At 43.8% G+C, this 20029-nt stretch overlaps 1 protein-coding gene across 1 annotated transcript; it reads left to right on the top strand.

The window, feature by feature from the left end:
• The first annotated feature begins 243 nt into the window (after window positions 1-243).
• SLC2A12 (solute carrier family 2 member 12) lies at window positions 244-19631 on the top strand. The gene is made up of 6 exons (XM_083734001.1): window positions 244-341; window positions 5732-6243; window positions 10252-11580; window positions 15200-15322; window positions 16617-16749; window positions 18124-19631. The coding sequence occupies exons 2-6, from the start codon at window positions 6144-6146 to the stop codon at window positions 18221-18223; spliced, it is 1785 nt and encodes a 594-aa protein (XP_083590127.1). The 5' UTR covers window positions 244-341; window positions 5732-6143; the 3' UTR covers window positions 18224-19631.
• The last annotated feature ends 398 nt before the right edge of the window (window positions 19632-20029 follow it).

The following is a 20029-nucleotide window of genomic DNA, read 5'->3' as shown; positions in this document are numbered from 1 at the left end:
TTCCCGGGCGGGAGTTGATCACAATGCCTTCCTCTTAGCACGTTTCTCCCTTGACACAAGCTTGTGCTTGTCTTATTTGCAAATTGCATTTTTGGCACATTCTAATGGAGGCCAAACACCCGAGCCATTCTCTTATATCGCTTTTCTTAACTTGGGAGAGAGTCCCGCAGTTTCCCCTCCTGTCAGCAGGGGCCACTCTAGCAGCTGAAAAGAGGCAGCCGTAGAAAGGTCGGCCGGCGTCTCCCGGCTTCTCCGCCTTCCTCCCGTCTCACAGCCTCAGGTCAGGAAGAGAAAGGAAACCCTGCAGAAGAGATTGCAGCCCTGCTGCCTGGCAACAGCAGGTAAGGTCATACACCTGGGCGAGCAAAGGGCAGGGGGAAAGGGAAGGCTGGGCTGGAGGGTCTCGGGCAACTGAGAGGACAGATTGTCATTCAATGTTGGCTTCCAAAAACCCTTGTGGTTGACATTCTTTTTTTTAAAAAAAAACCATGATTATGTAGAGCCCAAATATGAGAAAGCATCTTTCACCAGGGCTTTATCAGAAGAGGGGCCACTTCAACTCTGAGCTTGTTTTTAATGCCACAGCTCAGTCCTGCCGGAAAATTTAAAGGCAGCTGTAAAAGCATATGCAGTGGTATCTTTTGTTAAAAAGAAAGGGGAAAGGGTGTTTTCCAGTTTCCAGGTCGTTTTCTCCCACTAAGAAGGCAGTAAAGCTCAGTGGCTAAGACTAGAGTGTGAGTGAGGGCGCTGCTGCTTCAGGGTGGCACTTAGCTGTGGCCACATCCTTGGACCACTTTTCATAGAACTGTAGAGTTGGAAGGGACCCTGATTATCTAGTCCAAGCCCCTGCAATGCAGCTATCCAATTCGTGGATTGAACCTGCAACCTTGGCATTATCAGCACCACGCCCTAACCGAATGAGCTATTTTCCCTCCCGCCCCAGGCTCCTCCACAATGGCTGTGTTTTCCCTCCACTGTTGGAGGCCGTATGCCTCTGAACACCAGCTGCTGTGAATCACAAGTGTGGAGAGCACTGCTGCCCTCAGTTCCTGGTTTTGGACTTTTCACAGGCATCTGGTTGGCAACTTTGAGAAAAGGATCCTTGACTAGATGGATCTTTGGCAGACCAAAGCTGTGCTTACCTTTATGTTCCTGTGTTAGCACCCGCTGTCAAAACTGACAACTCCTCACAAGACCAAACTAGGGCTGTGTACCCATCACTGGCTTAAAACTCAATGAGGTTGTTTTTCTCAGCTGGGCTGAAGCTGGGGTTTTTTTTTGGGGGGGGGACGACGGCAAAATTTCATTTTTAAAAATGACACAATACCTATGGACTGTAGTGAACATTGTGTGTATGCTGCTTCCCAAACAAGCAGTGGGAGTGCACCGGACACAGAGCTAATGGGAGTGTGTTTGCAGCCTAGATATGACACCAGAAAACCTTTGACTGGTTGCCCTACTTGTTTCTTTGTAATCTCAGTAGCCATCACATGGGCCCCTGAATGTGATCAGGACTGCAATGCTGGGATAAGGGGGAGGGCTAACCCTTTTCTTCCATGCTGTTTGCCTGTGATAACCACCTGTCTACTGAAGCTGATGCTGATATTTGCCACATATGGGAAGACTAAGGGAATGGAATGAATAATGTTATGTATGCAAAGTCCGTTGGACACCTGACATGTGACAGGGTTGGTGAGCCTGTGTCCCTCAAGAGGATGTTTGGGTTGAAGTGTTGGAACTCTCATCCAGCAACCTCTTGGAGGGACACAGGTTCCCTGGCCCTGCTATATGATGTTATTTTTGTGGGGATCTACAACTGGGAATGACCACATCTTGTAAACATAGCATAAGCCTTAGATAGACTAGGTGTTGAGGTAGTCACTTTTACAACCACCACCACCCCAAGATAGATGACAGATAGATAGATAACATGGATGATACATACATACATACATACATACATACATACACACAGGAGGAGCCAGTTGGTGCTGTTCTGCTGCTTGTCAATTTGGTACCATATATAGTTATGAAGAAGGGGATAAATTTGCATTGCAAAGTCTGTTTTATTGCTGTAACAACCTCAGGGTTTATGAGACATATTCACAAGTGCCTTAAGCAGGCATATGTGAAATAGCAAATAGCCCAGTGGCATTTTGAAGACCAATAAATGCATTGTTGTGTGATCTATCATGGGCAAGAGAGTCCTCCATCTGTGGACAGAGAATGTGTTAGATGTTTATGAACACAGATTTGAGGAAACAGAGAGCCCACCGCTACACAAGAAGAGAAAAAGGAAATATCCCCAAAGCTTGGGTACCTTACATTAACTCAATCACTAGGCATCAATAAAAATTGTCTCAGGCATGCATCTTCTTTGCAGGCTGGTGCTGATAGGTTTAACCTATTTAATGGTCTGCATCTTTGCTGTTTTCACAACATAGCTACCCTTCTGGACTGTTAAATTCAAAGGTCAAAGGTGTACACTTAATTTACTAAAGTCAACTCCACACCTTATGACTGTAGAGACACTAGTGTTGTGCACCAGCAGTTTCTTCAGCAAAACCTGAAGTGCGGCTAATGCATGCTTGCACTTCTTTAAACTTCCTAATTGGGTTCAGGCTTCTGGTTTACTCTCAAAATACCAGAATAAAAGCAGTGGGTTTTCTGCAGTAACTGTAACTTGTAGAGATGGTGTACATAGCCTGCTGCTCTATAGACGTCAGTTCTGGGATATTGGACGGGGCTAATGTTTGTTAACAAGACATTTTGCGCTGTGGGGAGTGCATTGCTCATGAGGTCATATGTCTGTTGAATTCTGAACATAGCTAATTGTACTTACGATTCCCTCCCACAGAGAAAAAAATCTGAAGCGATGTGACCTGCCTTTTGTTGACTGAGTGTACGTACAGTGTGCATTCTGGGTTTATGATACATTCTCTCCAAAGGATTTTCTTTACTGAACAGTGTGGACTTCCCTGTGCTTCCTCTCTTTGTTTTTATGCATTCACTGCAGCCAGAGCCCTTTCCAGTTCCTTCCTACAGTAGATCGACAACTGCGCATGAATAATATTGATGTCTCAGCTTTTCACCCAACATGGCATGAATGGCTTCCCTCTGAGTTACAGATTATCTGCTGTTGTGTGCAATACTAGTAATAAGGTCACAAACACAATTCTTTTATTTTGGTGAGCATGAATTCATCAATTTTAAGACAAATGAGCAGTTCCAGTTGTAGCATAGTAGATAGAAATCCATTCAATGTGACTTGTCCCCAATTTATACAAAGAACACATCCTAATGGCTGTGAAAATTCATTTGAGTCAGACTTTGAGAAGCCATAAAAAATGAGACCAGAAAGAAGCAGAATTAAGTTCCTCTTCAACAGCTGCTCCTGATTTATTTTGGGGCCTGTTGACTTGACTTGTAATTCCATCACTCTCCTCATCCACTGCTTAACTTTACCAGGAGAGTGCTGCTGTCAACTCCCACATTCACTTCAGCAGCTGATGCTGGATAGCTTCTGGAACCAGAATCTACTGTGTTTAAGTGCAACTTTGGGAAAATCCTAACCCTTGATGATTCCCAGCTGCTTTGACCTGTCCCTAGCTAGCATTGTGTGCATGCAGCACCACATTCTGAACTTGCTCATTACTAACTCAGATTGAAGGTAGCGGTAATAGCACACCATAATCAATATTCAGCAGATGACAGGCATGCACAGGACCTGCTCAACTTTCCTCACAATGGTTGTGAGGAATAGACCTCTAATACCCCATTACTGTTGTTTGATGTGAGTATGGCTTCATGCTTTTTGTTGTATTTGCAATCGGGCTGGTAGAAAAGCATATCTCCATTTCTTTCAATGCAAAAGAGATGGTGCTATTTTATACTGGATAGCAGAATGCTCATCATTATGACTGGCAGATGAGTGTGAAGAGAGGACCTGTATAATACAGCACCCCCGGTATAGGAGGGGTAGGAAATGAATTTCTGTGTGTGGTGTTATGCAGAACGTTTTGCATAAAGCCCAACCTCAAGGAAATAGGGAGACACTTTTTGGGGGCAGGGGACACAAGAATGCCACATCCTAGTTCAGTAAACTAAGGAAGAGGAAGGAACAGAGCTGTTACATCAGATACTTCGGGATGTTCCAAGTGGGTGCAGAGTTCTTGTCCATCTTGCGAAAATGTGCCATCTTTGGTCCAGACTCTTAGATCTTCATTGCTTCACTATCTGGGGATTAGTTGCTCAAGCCTCTTTCTTTCACCCGGTCAGTCAACACATGGTCAGAGAGACTTTAGTCCTGCAATACTGGTGATCAGATATGTGCTGATCTTGAGTTGTTCTTTGGCGGCGGCAGGGAGCGTGGGCTGGCTGCATGTTATTCCTTTTAGTTCCAAGGAAATGAAGCACCTCGGTTTTTGATGTGCGCCTTTGTCCAGTTTTGTTTTGAAGTGTTGAAATACCAAGCATCTTGGATAAGTTTAATATCGCCTCTTCTTGCTGCTTCCCCAGTAGCAGTGTTCTTTCTCTAAAACCAAACATTTGTTTCTCACTCACACCTTTTACAATGGATTCTTACTGCACAGAGGTCATTAAAGACTAATATACTTAGAGGACACAATATTGTAGAAATGATGTAAAGTCTGTTTTTAAAGTAAGTACATACATGGAGTACATTACCTGACATTACTGTGAACTGCCCCGAGACCTCCGAGTATAGGGTGGTATATAAATTCAATAAATAAATTGACACATGCATCATGTGAACATACCTAAGATCCCTGTCAATAAGGTCTGGGGCATTGGCATTCAGTGTAAGGGACACTGAGCATGTTCTGTGTTCCCATGTTTCTGTAACAGTAAGTGAAAGGCATCAGTCACAACTGTGGAGAACTGGTGGAAATTTGAACCTGGATGTATGTATGTGTGTACACATACTAGGGGCTGTGCCATTGGTCACCCCAACACCCCCTACCACCCCCTGTTAACTCCCTAGAGCTTCCCCATCCCACCCAACTACTAAGTTTGCTTTTTACCTTTCCAGGCCCATTTCTGGGAGCCACTTCTGGTCTTCTCTTCTGTAGCCCTCTTTGCACCCTTCTGCACCTTCATGCCTAGCTCCCCGCCTCCTTGCCCTCCTTCCATGCAACCCTCCTCGCACACAAACCACCCACATGATAACCTCCGGCAGCTGCCTTCTCCTACACACTCCAACTACCAAGTACCCCTTTCACCTTCCGCCCAGTTATGAAGCCACCATCCCCGGCTTTCAGGGTCAACCCCATTCCCACACCTCCCCTTCTTGCTCCCATGCCATGACCACTGCTGTTGTGAGGTGAGGAGCAGCCATACTAGGGCTCTCCACAGATGGATCTCCTTTCACAGAAAGGCTTGCCTGGCTACGACTTGGCCATCTTTTTGCGGCAGGCACAGACATTTATTTTTTGAAGCTTTTGAGCTTCTCCAGTCTATGAGTATACCTATTTTCCTCTCTCAGGTGGCGGTTCTGTTTTCTCTTTATTGTGGCACAGATGATGGTTATTGTTATTGTTATTGTTGTTATTAAAACCTAATTCGTATGCTGAAAGTGATCATTTTTCTTACTTTATTTCTTAATTGCTCATAATGGCACAGTAATGAATACCATCTGTTGTGTGCTTGCTCAGTGCACCACTTCCTGCTGACACAGCAGCCTCTTTTAACTCTTTCTTTTTCTTTTTCACAGATTGAAAAAAAGGAGAAGGGGGAATACGCAGCTTGGAGGAGTGGAAAGCTGTAAGCAAAACCTCTGAAACTCCTGTTGAGCTCTCTGCGCAACCCTCTAAGGTCTCCAGCTATTTGTTCAAAGGCAAAAACAATACCTCTGAGCAAAAGCCCTCCCACTTGCTCATGATAGGCTTACCCAAAATAGCAACAGCCTGTGTCACCAAAAAGGGCAAAACCTGCTGGAAGAGAAAGAAAAAGTTGCTCCCGGATCCCTCAATAACTTCCAGATTTCACTTTGCTCCTGTCCCACGCTGCCATGGACAGAAGAGCCAGAGGCACCAGATTTGACAGCAAGGGTGAAACGCTCTCGCTGTAGAGCCTCTCGTCATCGCTGAGAAGTAACCAAGTTGGGGAGCTGTTTTTCTACAGCCATGGTACCTGCGCAGGACACAGAGGACCTCAGCCAGCAATGTCAGAATATAGGAGAGGAATGCAGCACTTGCAGCCTGCACAAGCTTCCTGCTCAAACAGGTACAGCCACATAGTCTGAGTGACAAGTGTGCCTGCAGGGCAATAGATGGTGATAGAATGTGACTAAAGTCCTAGCAACAATAAATACAAGAGCCAAAGGGACAATCTTTTCTTTCTTTCTTTCTTTCTTTCTTTCTTTCTTTCTTTCTTTCTTTCTTTCTTTCATAATCCTTTAGTCTTTAGGCTTTCTAATTACAGTGGTACCTCGGGTTAAGAACTTAATTCGTTCTGGAGGTCCATTCTTAACCTGAAACTGTTCTTAACCTGAAGCACCACTTTAGCTAATGGGGCCTCCCGCTACCCCCATGCTGCCGCCGCGCAATTTCCATTCTCATCCTGAGGTAAAGTTTTCAACCTGAGGTACTACTTCTGGGTTAGCAGAGTCTGTAACCTGAAGTGTCTAACCCAAGGTGTCTGTAACCTGAGGTACCACTGTACTGATGTACAAGGAAGAGCTATTTTTGAACTAACAGTTTTATAATATGTTAGGTATTCATCACATTTATATCTCTGCTTTCAGGGAATTGGGGAAGTAAACACACAGGACCCCAGTGATCTCATTTATTTTCTCAGCATCACTGAGGTGTACTTAAGAGATGGTGGCTAGTTGGGACTTTGAAAAGCCTTTTGGCTTCTGGCTTTTCTTATGGGGCTTGCAATTTTTATTTACAAATTTCTATACCCTGATTTTGCAGCTCCATTGCATTAAGCATTGGAGCACCACTGTTGCCTATGATGGCTGCTGGCTGGTTGGGTTGTGCTGTGAAAACAAGTCTATAGACCAACGTTTCCCAAACTTAGGTCTCCAGCTGTTTTTGGACTACAGCTCCCATCATCCCTAGCTAGCATGACCAGTGGTAAGGGATTATGGGAACTGTAGTCCAACAGCTACAGACCCAAGTTTGGGAAACCCTGCTCTAGACTTTATAGAATATGCTTCTCTTCCATGTTTCGCCAGTGATTTTGGCTTTGGTTTCTAAGCACACCAAGAGCAGTATAGCTATTTCTATATTTTTTATTTATTTTTTTAAAAAAATTAAAAGAACCTCAGCGTCAGTGTTGCTTCAGTTTGTTTATCCCACATGTTGTTCATTCTTGGTCTTTCACTGACTTCCAAGCTGTCGAGTTCCAAAAGTAACACAAAAGAGCTACATGGGGTAAATACATTCACACAGAATGTACTGGTGCTGAATAAGGAAAAGATTATACTTTAATCCACTGATCTTTTGACAACTGAAAGTGAATTTTAAGCGTTAAACTTTTTCAGTGCTTGCTCACGCTTTTGTTTCTTATACATACAGAAAGTAGTTTTAAAACAAAATTAGCCGTGGATTTATAAAGTGCACTCTCTTAAAAGACAATGCACACAATTGCTAATAGGAACTTGGCTGAATGGCAGTCAACCTGTAAAATACTTTATGCAGTAAGAACACTGGGTGCTGCCTTTCGCCAAGTCAGACAATTGGTACATCAAGTTCAGTACTGTCTATGTTGACTGGTAGTGACACCAGGATTTCAGACATGGGTCTTTTACTGTTTCCGACCTGGAAATGCAAGGTATCTGATCTGGGATCTACTGCATGAAATCATGTGTCCTCTGGCTGAGCTACAGCCCTTTACCTGAAGGAGACCTATGTTACTTTGAACAAATCCATTGTGGTTGGAATAAAAAAGGTAAAGGTACCCCTGCCCGTACGGGCCAGTCTTGACAGACTCTGGGGTTGGTGCGCCCATCTCACTCAAGAGGCCGGGGGCCAGCGCTGTCCGGAGACACTTCCGGGTCACGTGGCCAGCGTGACAAAGCTGCATCTGGCGAGCCAGAGCCGCACACGGAAACGCCGTTTACCTTCCCGCTGGTAAGCGGTCCCTATTTATGTACTTGCACCCGGAGGTGCTTTCGAACTGCTAGGTTGGCAGGCGCTGGGACCGAGCAGCAGGAGCGCACCCCGCCGCAGGGATTCGAACCGCCGACCTTTCGATCGGCAAGTCCTAGGCGCTGAGGCTTTAACCCACAGCGCCACCTGCGTCCCCGTGGTTGGAATAGAGTAGGGCAAAAACACGGCTCGCTGACTAACTTGAACACGAAACAGCAACGCTCCCAGTCTGTTGCGGCTCCTACTTGTCAATTATAATTCTTGTAGGGGTTTATGCACCAAGATGCATTTTAATTATAACACTGTGGTTTTGTAAGGAGTAATCTTGAGAGTTTTAATGGTCCATTGAAAAGCTCAAGTGTGATGTTTTGTATGATGGTTAGCAGAGATTTAGGTTTGTTGCATTAAGGTAAGTCCTTTACTTGTTTTTAAAAATGGGTTGTTTCGGTATAATTAGCGATTATGTGTATATTATCAGAATAAGTTCTTTGCTGTTTTGTTTTGTTTTCTAGTTTGTTATTTACTTAGTTTTATCCTGCATTTTATTCTGTGAACTGCCCTGAGCTCTTATAAGGAAGGGTGGTCTATAAATCTAATAAATAAATAGGTTACTGTTAAATTGCTTTCTCTTCCCTTCTCCTTTTCACTATCACTTTTCCTTTATTTTTTCTGCTTTCTTGTGCTTGGTGCTGCCACCCCCCACCCCCATTCCCTTTCACAACTTCTGACCCACCGATCCAAATGCAGCCCACCTGACACGAGAAACAGCCCACCAGATATTCGGTAAATCTCTTCTTGTTGCCTGTCTGAGATTGCCAAAACAAGGCGTGTAAGGAGGTTGTCAGGGCACAATGCACTGTTGTACACCTGATAGGCCACAATGTCTCCACAGGGCGGTCCCACTTTGTGAGGTTGCAGGGCGACATGAGAAAGATGCAACAACCACGTGCCCTTTGGTTCAAGCCCCTTGGGGAGGGGGAGGCTGTGATCAAAGGGCGCACGGTGTCCTTCTCATGCCACCCTCCTCTAGTCGCTTTGTGATGCTAGGATTTGATCAGATCCCAACCTCACAAAGTGGTGCAGGGCTGGCTCAAAGAGGGGGATATGAGCATCTCTCCCCCAAAAATGCGCCTGAGGCAATTGCCCCAGCATTTCCACCCCCATCCCACCCCCGTTATCCTATCTAGTAGTCAGCCTACATTCCATGACCAGAGCATGCTCAATTCTCACAGCAACACCCCCCTCCCCAGAGGGTTTTTCCCCCTGAAGCTTTATATATAAAGATATACACTTCTGCAAACCTTGGGTCCCCCCCCCATCTGTCAGTAGTCTTCTTATTGTATGCGTCTGGTGCCCTTTTGGCTGCGTTAGTTATGGCACTCACAGCCTGAATGTTGCAAACAGAGGGAGTGCTGTTTAATTAACCTGTGGAATTATCCAGCCCAAGACATGACCATGGCAACCAACAGGATTTAGGCACGTGATTCAGAACTATTAATCATGATAACTGAACTAAACCTGGCTTTTAGGAAGAAACAACATGAGATACATGATTTTTCAGAGCCACCTGACTTGAAACTGAATGTAGTTCTAAATGGGCCATGCTATGGCCCACAATGCAATTTTAATTTTATTTATTTATTATTTAAGCATTTATATCGTGCCTTCTTCGGTTTGGCATCAAGCCTGGCTTACAGTAAAAATTAAAACACATGTGTGCAAAGTACAAAAACAAAACCATAAAAGCAGTAATTAAAAAACCATTGAGAAAACGAGCTGGCCGAGCGGATCTTAAAATTACAGTATGAGTACAAATTTAAACAAGTCAAGGATTACATGATCAGTTGGGCTCAGAACATGGGGAATAGCTACAAAAGCAAGCATGCAAGTATTTAGGGACACTCAGACATATACCCTCTTTTTAAAATATGAATCTTAAGTAGTTATTATTAGTAAACTAACTATACAATTCTAATAACTGGAAGTATTAGAAACAAAGATCTGGGTGGTTGTTTTTTAATCATCTTGGATGGAAATTTCATCTCTGTTGGCTTAAGAATCTTGGGCAAAGATATACCGTACTTTCTGAAAATACTAAAATAAAACTGAATATTTCTATAAACTTTATTTCCAGGATTCGGAATGCTCACCCTTCTATCATCTGGCATTGCTGCTATCAGTGGCCTTCTGATGGGTTATGAATTTGGAGTTATCTCTGGAGCTCTTCTTCAGCTAACTAGCATCCTAGTCCTTTCATGCCGACAACAGGAGATAGTTGTAAGTGCTCTTCTCATTGGTGCCTTTCTTGCTTCGTTGACTGGTGGGATCCTGATCGACAAATATGGGAGGCGAGTTGCCATTATGCTGGCATCTGGGTTACTTGTACTGGGAAGTCTCGTGCTGATACTCTTCGCCTCATACGGACTCCTCATTATAGGGCGGATTGTGATAGGGGTTTCCATTTCACTCTCGTCAACCGCAACTTGTGTGTATATCGCAGAGATTGCCCCGCAGCACAGAAGAGGCTTGCTTGTGTCTTTGAATGAACTCATGATTGTAGTGGGCATACTTTTTGCCTATGTTTCAAATTATGCCTTTGCCAGTGTTTCCCATGGCTGGAAGTATATGTTTGGCCTGGTCATTCCACTGGGGATTCTACAAGCCATTGCTTTGTATTTCCTTCTGCCAAGTCCTCGTTTTCTCGTTATGAAAGGCTTTGACGAAGCTGCCAGCCAAGTGCTTGGAAAACTCAGGACAACCACAGACACCAGCAAAGAACTTGCTATGATCAAATCTTCCTTGAAAGATGAGCACCAGTACCGTTTTTGGGATCTGTTCCATTCAAAAGACAATATGAGGACTCGGATGCTGATCGGAATCACTCTAGTGTTTTTTGTACAAACAACAGGACAGCCTAACATCTTGTTTTATGCCTCCACTGTTTTGAAAGCAGTTGGGTTTCAGAGCAATCAGGCAGCTAGTTTGGCTTCTACTGGTGTTGGAGTGGTCAAAGTGGTCAGTACAATCCCAGCCACCCTTTTCGTCGACCAGATAGGAAGCAAGACGTTTCTTATTATTGGCTCATCCCTCATGTCTGTGTCATTGTTCACCATGGGATTGATCACACGTAATATACATGTGAATGCCACTGCTGTCTGTAGAAACCAGTCCTGGGAAGATGCCACATTCCACGGAGTGGGACAATTGACCTCCACAAATGAAACTCTTGAGGAGCAATTTGCTAGCCTGGCTTCGTCCAGCACAGTTTCACAATGGAAGGCTGACATTTCTAATACGGAAAGGTGGAACAAGACCTTGTCAGTGGGGGGCAGAGCCCCCGACACAAGCCACACAGAGTCTCAGGTAGCAACAGAAGCAATGGAAGTTCAATCAGCTCTGAAATGGCTCTCTTTGGCCTGCTTGCTTGTTTACATTGCTGCTTTCTCCATAGGACTTGGACCAAGTAAGTGTTTTTCAATTTATTTGTTGCAAGTTGTTTTGACTGATAAGTAAGAAGAGGCCACAGTGTCTATGGGCAGGAGTGGCTTGCTGGGTGGGACATGGGCTCTGTTAGACAGGCTCATCCACATGTCTTCTTGCCATACCACATTCCCCTGGGAAAACCCACTCTTTACTGCTGAATTGGAGCAAATGTCAATTGGGTTTACAGCAGATTGAGGTTTGCTCCAATTCAGTGGTAGAGAGCAGGTTTTCCTGGGGGGAAATGGCAGGGCAAACGGGATGGAACAAGCAGAAAACCTCTCAGACCAAGGCTTCCTAGGCACAGGGCAAGTGGAAGTGTGGGCGAGCCCACCCTGCTAGCTTCCTGGCAGGTGAGTTGCTCTTGGCTACTGGGCGGGAGAGGGGAAAGGGCCAGCATGGTACAAGCACAGCAGAGGAGCAAATCGGCCAAGCCCCTTCTGTGTATAGGATTGTCGTCTCAAGCATCTGTGTGATGCCTGAAGTTTAAGAAATAAAGATGCCTATTCTGAGCTTTTCTTTCCAGTGCCTTGTAGGCTTGGACAATCCTTCCTTCCTTCCTTCCTTCCTTCCTTCCTTCCTTCCTTGATTGGTTTGGATGAGAAGGCAGAGAAAATATCTCCCTGTGAGTATCAGCTCTCCCAAGGATCAGATTTCTCTCAGGGCTTGTATCTGTTGAGAAAACTCATCAAATCATTCAGACAGCCCAATCATATGCACGTATAAATAGAAGTTCCACAGGACTGTGCATACGCCACACTGGGCTTCTTCCTAACATCATCTAAGTCATCAGCTGTACCTTCTGAGTCCCTTCTTCACAGAGCAGGGTTTTTTGCATTCATTAGTCCATTTGTTGCTTTTGCCTTTGGAAGTGTGCTGTATGTATTCGGCCAGGCATAGGCAAACTCGGCCCTCCAGCTGTTTTGGGACTACAACGCCCATCATCCCTGACCACTGGTCATATTAGATAGGGATGATGGGAGTTGTAGTCCCAAAACATCTGGAGGGCCGAGTTTGCCTATGCCTGTATTTGGCTCTCTTTTCCCCACCCCTATTGCTTGACGAATAATCCCTTTTACTTATTGTCCCTCAGCTTGCACCACTTCCTAATCATGCATTTATTTCAGAGGCTTTCATATCCCATGCCTCATTCATTTCTAAGCTGTAAATCTGTCTGATCTCCACCCCCCCACAATGCGTACCTTTGTAACCCAATAAACCATTTCAAGTACTTTGAACTCTACTTTTTTAAAGAAACACACACACCACTTTCCTTTAATAGTCTTGAACCTGCTAGACAAAGAAGAAGAAAAGTCAGAAAACCAAGTTAATTCTTTGCTATATTGTTTAGATTACAGCCACATAGCTGCACCTGTTACAGTGGCAAGGGTTAAGGTCAAAAAAGAAAGTTCTTAAATGAATTTCTCAGGTATATGTGCTCAGGAGAAAACAGTATGTATTGTCCCTTATCTGCAAACATGCATAACTCAGAGAAGTTAATGGAGCTGGGAAGTCTGGAGTCTTTAGCTTTGGCTCAGTGCCTGTTTCACAGGTAGTCCTCTCCTCCAAGGTCAGAAGCACACTCTGCGTAGGCCTGTTTGGAATACAGCTTGGATGCCCACAATAAGAAGCCAGAGGGTTTCACATAAGAGCTGAAACAGAGCAAGTTGTGTTCATCAGACCAAAGACTCTAAGCTACTTTATTTTCATATCATCAGCCACAGCGAAAGCCTTCCATAACTCGCCTCCCAAAGAGGTTATTTCCTGCATTCCATTCACATTTAATCTGGCAGAGTACTATTATGAAAACTGTACAGTTTAACTCTTAAACCCAAACTTATCAATCATTATCAGTGAGGAACTTCAACCAGATATTGGAATGTTGTCCTTTAAAGGCAGGGGGTGGGCAGGGGTCAGTCTAATCCTATTCTGAAATGTAGCTTCTTCAATGAATGGGCATGGGAAGCTAAGCACTGTGCCAGATAGTGCTTCAGATTCTTCAGTTGAGAAAAGAGAGATGGAGATTTGGAGATTTTCAGCTGCCAATTTAAAAAGCTGGCATCTGGGTACTGGTATCGCCCAAGTGGAAATATCCCTTTGGGTTCTTGCTGCTTCCTGGCAGAAGGAAAATAGTTTTATAACAATGCAAGGAGATGCTGAAACAGAAGAACTGAAACTCTGGGACTATGTTATCTGAAGGACTGCTGCCTCCCTTACAAACCTGGCTGTCATTTATAGATCAGCTTCAGAGGCCCTGTACACAGCTCCACCATTGGTTCATCTGATGTGTTGTTCTAGGAAGCAGGCCTGTTCAGTGGCAGCCCCATATCTTTGGAATGGTCTCGTAGAGAAGGGGGATGGTGGTGGATAGCTCAGTTGGTAGAGCATGAGACTCTTAATCTCAGGGTTGTGGGTTTGAGCCCCATGTGGGGCAAATGATTCTTGTGTTGCAGGGGCTTGGACTAGATGACCCTTGGGATCCCTTCCAACTCTACAGTTCTACAGTGCTAAGTACATATCCCCACTTTGGCCAGACATTTGAAACATTTGTATTTCAAACTGCATTTTCACAAAACAGTTACATTGGGCTTTTAAATTGCTGCTGTTTTTCCGCTGTGGAGTCGGATTGTGGTAGATTAATAAAAAATTTAAAAAAGTTTTCATTCTGCTTTGCCACTTCCTTGGGAGGGCTTTGCTGTCAAAGACAGCATACACATGTCTTAAGTAAATTTCCCAGCTACCTGAGGCCTTTTAATTAGAGACATTAGAAATGGAAGCTGTGGTTGCTTTCAGAATTGTTTATTGAGCATCCCTCCTGATCTGTTTGCACAAAGTCTGCATGGAGATTATACTTCTCTGGCTGTTTATTGAGCAGTGATTTGTAATGAGGTTATACAACAGAAGGTAAAATGACTGTTATCCCACTCTTCCCAGTACATTTTGCCATCACTTTCCTTACCGCAAAAAGTCCAGTTTGGAAGAGCACAAAATCTGCCATAATTGTGCAACTATAGTTTGCCACTTGTATCCCACCCACAACATATTGACAGTCTGGAACCATTTGTGAGCCTCAGAATGAAAATAATGTGTTCTTCCATGACTTGGAATCGCAGAATTATAGAGTTGGAAGGGACCCTGAGGATCATCTAGTCCAACCCTTTGCAGTGCAGGAATACGCAGCTGTCCCATACGGGGATCAAACCTGCAACCTTGGCGTTATCAGCACCACGCTCTAACCAACTGAGTTATCCAGGCTTCCCCATCCATGGTCACAGGCATCCCCCTGCCCCAGTACCTTTGAGGTATTGAGGTGGTTTTGCTTTAGTATGCTGAACTAGGTACAGCAAGAAGCTCAATACAATACTGGGGAGAGACAAGCAGGAGTGCAGGCCTGATTCTGTATTGTGCATCCTGCAGCTTATATCAAGGAATACCCAAAACTCCCACTGGCTTTGCTGCTTCTGGCACCTGTGGCCCCCCTCCCCCCCTGCCCAGTTTAGTGGAACGAGGGAGCATAGGATCAGGACAGAAAGTTTGCGAAGGTAGACTAGATGACCCTTACATAACACCACACACTGTTACGTTTGTGTTTTTAATTTCAGTGTCCTGGCTGGTACTGAGTGAAATATTTCCTGGTGGGATCAGAGGAAGAGCGATGGCTCTAACCTCCAGCATGAACTGGGGTGTTAATCTTCTAATCTCCTCAACCTTTTTGACTACAACGGGTAAGGCTGGTATGGGTAAGGGTGAGCATAATGGGTAACCACAACTTAAAATGCAGCATTAAGAAGAGTGTAAAATCACAAGAATATGGTTGGCTTCAAATTTCGTGTGTGTGTTTGACCAAGGGTTTTGCAAGTTTGCCCAATATACATGCAAAGTATATTTTCCCTAATATAATGTGTTTTTATATCTTATTTTCACACATATGCATTTAAAGGCACATGTAATGCATACGTTACTTGGCTGGAGAACTGCGCTGCAACATTTAGAAAGTGCAGATTTTGTAGAATGGCTGTTTCTCCTGGTTTGCTTATTATTTCAGAAAGCACAAATTAGGTAGATTTACCTTTGATATGAACTGAATCTAGCTTCTCCCCCATCCCTAGTTAGGCTTTAGCTGACTATACTTACATAAATAATAATAATAATAATAATAATAATAATAATAATAATAATACCCCACACATCTGGCTGGGTTTCCCCAGCCACTCTGGGTGGCTCCCAACAGAATATTAAAAACACAAGAAAACATCAAACATTAAAAGCTGCCCTAAACAGGGTTGCCTCCAGATGTCTGCTAAAAGTCATATCTGAAATGTTCTTTTAAAATCTCCTCACAAACCATTGATAAATATTTCAACTCTCCCCTGAAGACTTTTTTACAAAATGGCACCCCATTTTCACTGTTTGGGTGCAACTGTGAACCTAGTTCTCTTAATGTTGAAGGAAGCAATAGGTTTGGCTCCTTCCTGACCTCTAATTCCTTTTCCTTCATCCACCACTATAACATTGCTGCTTCTGCACTTAGAGAACCAACATTTCTTAGCTGACAATTTTTCTGAGGAAAAACTGTTGGGAGAATTTCAAAATCCCACCCTTTGGCCCTTGCATGAGAGACAATGCGTTCATGCACACGGCATGCCTGCGAAACGAAACTCATTTAATGAACGATTTTGTTGCTGCTGCTATTTATTCCTGCACCTTTATTTAAATAGCAACCTATGTAATACAGGGGGGAAGCAGAAGACCAACTTGCACCAATGACTGAGGGGCCAGCTGCGTGTGTGACGTCACATGTGTGACATGCAATGTCATGTGACATTTTGGGAGGAGGCAGGGGACTGAGCAGTGGCCGATGGCCCCTGTCCTTTCTGGCCATTGCCCATGCTTTGCTGGAGCTGATGTTCAGCAACATCCGGAAAGCCACAGATCCCCCCCCCGCCCGCTCTGCTGACCTGGACTGAGAACAAGGTTCCTAAAATAACAAATTATTTATTTTTTTAAAAAAAATCTTAGATCTCATTGGTTTACCGTGGGTCTATTTTGTTTATGCCATGATGAGCCTGGCAGCGTTGGCGTTTGTCGTCTTCTTCAGCCCCGAGACAAAAGGATGTTCTCTAGAGCAGATATCTATGAAACTGGCAAAACAGTAAGTATGGTGTTTTTAACAGAATTCTAGTAAACGGCAGTGTGAAAAATGGCACATCCTTCCTCATGAGGTTACAAATGCTCTTGGAAGTAAAAGCTGCCATCTAGTGGGCATGTAATGTGTCACACTTGGCAGCAGCTGAAGGGAACTGAGAGCTCACTGACTCCATTCCCGGTGGTTGGTTTCTTCATGGGCTCAGAACCTATATGCAAGCTTTCCATAGAGCAAGGCTGTCTATACTGTGGCTTCATTATTAATAAATCCTGCATGGAGAGGCCACACTGAGCCCAATTCTGTGAGCTTTAACAAAACCAGGTAAGATGTTGTTACATAGCCGGGGGGCGGGGCAGCTGCCCCCCTCATCAATAAAAATAAATAAAAATGCATTGCAAACTGAGGTTCTGCCCCTCCTGACAAATATCCTGGCTACGCCCATGGCCTTTGAAGATATTTTTGAATCAGTCCATTGTTTTAATAGCAGAATTCACACCTCAGCTGATGCTTATATATACAGTACTATTTTTTATTCCTAACTAACTCGTAAGGTCAGCCAGGTAATATATCCATAGTAATTTTATAGCTGGGGTGGGAAGTTAGCATGGAAAAACACTCTTGCAGCCTTGTTTGTTTTACATTTTTTTTAACATTAAAAATACTATTATTTGTCTAAATTCCCTGTTCAGAATACAGTTGTACCTCAGGTTACAGGCGCTTCAGGTTACAGACTCCACTAACCCAGAAATAGTGCCTCGGGTTAAGAACTTTGCCTCAGGATGAGAACAGAAATCTTGTGGTGGCGGCACAGTGACAGCAGGAGGCCCATTAGCTAAAGTGGTACCTCAGGTTAAGAACAGTTTCAGGTTAAGAACGGACCTCCAGAACAAATTAAGTTCTTAACCCAAGGTACCACTGTAGGAGTTTGAGAAATTGCCTTTAAAAATATTTTCACCTGCTCTTTGTAAATGGTATCTGTCTCTTCATCAGTGTGTTCTTTGCAAAAACTAGGAGAAATCCAAATTCTATAAAATTTGGAACAGTGCATATAAATTGATGTTATGTATGCAAAGAAAATGCAGATTTGTACTATTTGCATGATTTATACACTTCAAAACAAGCTTCACGTTTCATCTTTTAACAAGCAGTTGTCTGTCACATGATGGTTGTCAGACCATATCTGATGACAAGTGTGAAGTTCACTAAATTCCATTTAATGTTAAAACTAAAATCTAAACCACACTGGTCTAAGATGGCAAAGACCCATGCCAACCACAACTCAATTAGCTCCAAAAGCACAACTGCCAATGTTGCCTGTAAGGGATAGAAATTCTTATAGTAAAAATATATTGCTTTGATCCTGCCTCCCTTTTCTTCCAGAAAGTATGCAACAAGTACTCAATGCTGGAGGGGCCGACGCCAGGATCAACTGATGCCTATAGAACTTCCCAGCAAAGAGACCCATGAACAATTCTACTAAGGCAGGATGGTGCACAAAACCCACATCAATATATTTTTTAAAGGTTGACAAAATGGTAGAATACTCAGAAATGCTGGCAGTACTTCCGTATGCATATTCTTCTACTATAAATAAGCTTTTCTGTATTTTTTGGTTCAATGGACTCTATAAAAGGTTTTTCATGATGTAACGCACAAATCTCTCAAATATCACATTATGGTAGGTGAACGGGATATACCAGAGAGAATCTTCCACCAGTGATTTAGAGCTTGTGAATCTGACCAAAATGTGGGCATTTGTTGTTGTTATTATTATGGAATGGGTTGTTTTTATTGTTTTTTTATGCTACAACTCACCCAGGAACCTTATGATGAAGGATGGGCAAGAATAGTAATGATATAATATAGTAATATACCAGGCATGGGCAAACTCGGCCCTCCAGATGTTTTGAGACTACAACCCCCATCATCCCTGACCACTGGTCCTGCTAGCTAGGGATCATGGGAGTTGTAGGCCAAAAATATCTGGAGGGCCAAGGTTGAGGAAGCCTGGTTTAGCATAATGACTAAACTAAAGCACAGCAGCCAAACCATGGCTTAGTGTTAAATGAATGAGCCTGCTCGACCCCTTCTCTCTCCTCCAGCACATCAGTGAAGCAGGAAGCATCTGCTTTCTAGTTTGAACGCACTGCAAACTAACCAGTGTGGCCCTGTTAGGTTGCAACAGGAAACTCTGATTAGTTTAAAGGAGAAAGCAGAAGTTTCCATAGCGCAGGAGGGGAGGAAATGCATAAGCACTAAAGTAGGAGGTACTCAACAGGCCTCTCTGCTGTTTCTTGAAAGACTATGCACACTTGAATTTTAGCAAATCTCAGGCATAAGGGGTTACAGCAAGAATGGCTAGCCTGTGGGCCTTGCAGCTCCCACCATCCCTGACCATTGGGCAATTCTGCCTGGGGCTTATGGAAGTGATGAATCCAAAATGATCTGGAAGGTCACAGATTACTTACCCCTGGGCTACAACTTCTCTAGCAAATATCAAGAATGATAAAGTATACTTCCATGATGGCATAGGCAGATCACTCTTAATTATTTGTGATTACTCATAAAAGCATTATAGTTTAACAACTACTGTTGTGTTCAATGACTGCTGCGTCAACCATTAAGCTATATTTTCAAACTATTTTAAAAACTTCAGTAGGGAAGCAACATCTATGGCCTAGCAGCCTTGAAAGACCTGATCCCCTTCTATCTTAAGTAGGAAATAGCCAAAACAGATAGAAGTGCAGTATTGTAGAGTGCAGGAATATTTTGCCCATGACCCTGAGATTAAGAGTCTCATGCGTTACTGACTGAGCTATCACAGCTGTTCAAGTGTACTTGAAACACTACATGTATAGCAGATAAACAACATGGCTCAGTAAAATGTATGAATCAGCCTGTATTTGATTGCTGTCGCTCACCATCCTTGTTCCCCACCCCCAATCTGCTAGTCCAGAAAGTCAATAGGGTAAGCATAATTTGATTCAGAAGCATCTTCACCTGCACATGTACAGGGGTGCCCCGCAAGACGAACGCCTTGCAAGACGGAAAACCCGCTAGATGAAAGGGTTTTCCATTTTGGAGGCGCTTCGCAAAACGAATTTCCCTATGGGCTTGCTTCGCAAGACGAAAATGTCTTGCGAGTTCCTGCGGGTTTTTTCCCCTTTCCCCCCCCCCCTTTTTCTAAGCAGCTAAGCCGCTTATCAGCTGATCCGCTAAGCTGATAAGCCGCTAAAAGCTGCTAAATGCGCTAATCCGCTAAGCTGTCAATGGGCTTGCTTCGCAA

Source organism: Podarcis gaigeae (assembly GCF_964106915.1).
Source record: "Podarcis gaigeae genome assembly, chromosome: 3".
NCBI lineage: Eukaryota > Metazoa > Chordata > Lepidosauria > Squamata > Lacertidae > Podarcis > Podarcis gaigeae.
Note: the sequence above shows the minus strand (reverse complement) of the source record. Positions and strands in the feature narration are given on the sequence as shown.

Bases quoted from the DNA above. Each gene is read 5' to 3' on its own strand.
- SLC2A12 (XM_083734001.1), top strand. From the start codon at position 6,144: ATGGTACCTGCGCAGGACACAGAGGACCTCAGCCAGCAATGTCAGAAT. The intron at 11,581-15,199 runs GTAAGTGTTTTT...TTTTAATTTCAG, and splicing joins CTCCATAGGACTTGGACCAA to TGTCCTGGCTGGTACTGAGT. The intron at 15,323-16,616 runs GTAAGGCTGGTA...AAAAAATCTTAG, and splicing joins AACCTTTTTGACTACAACGG to ATCTCATTGGTTTACCGTGG.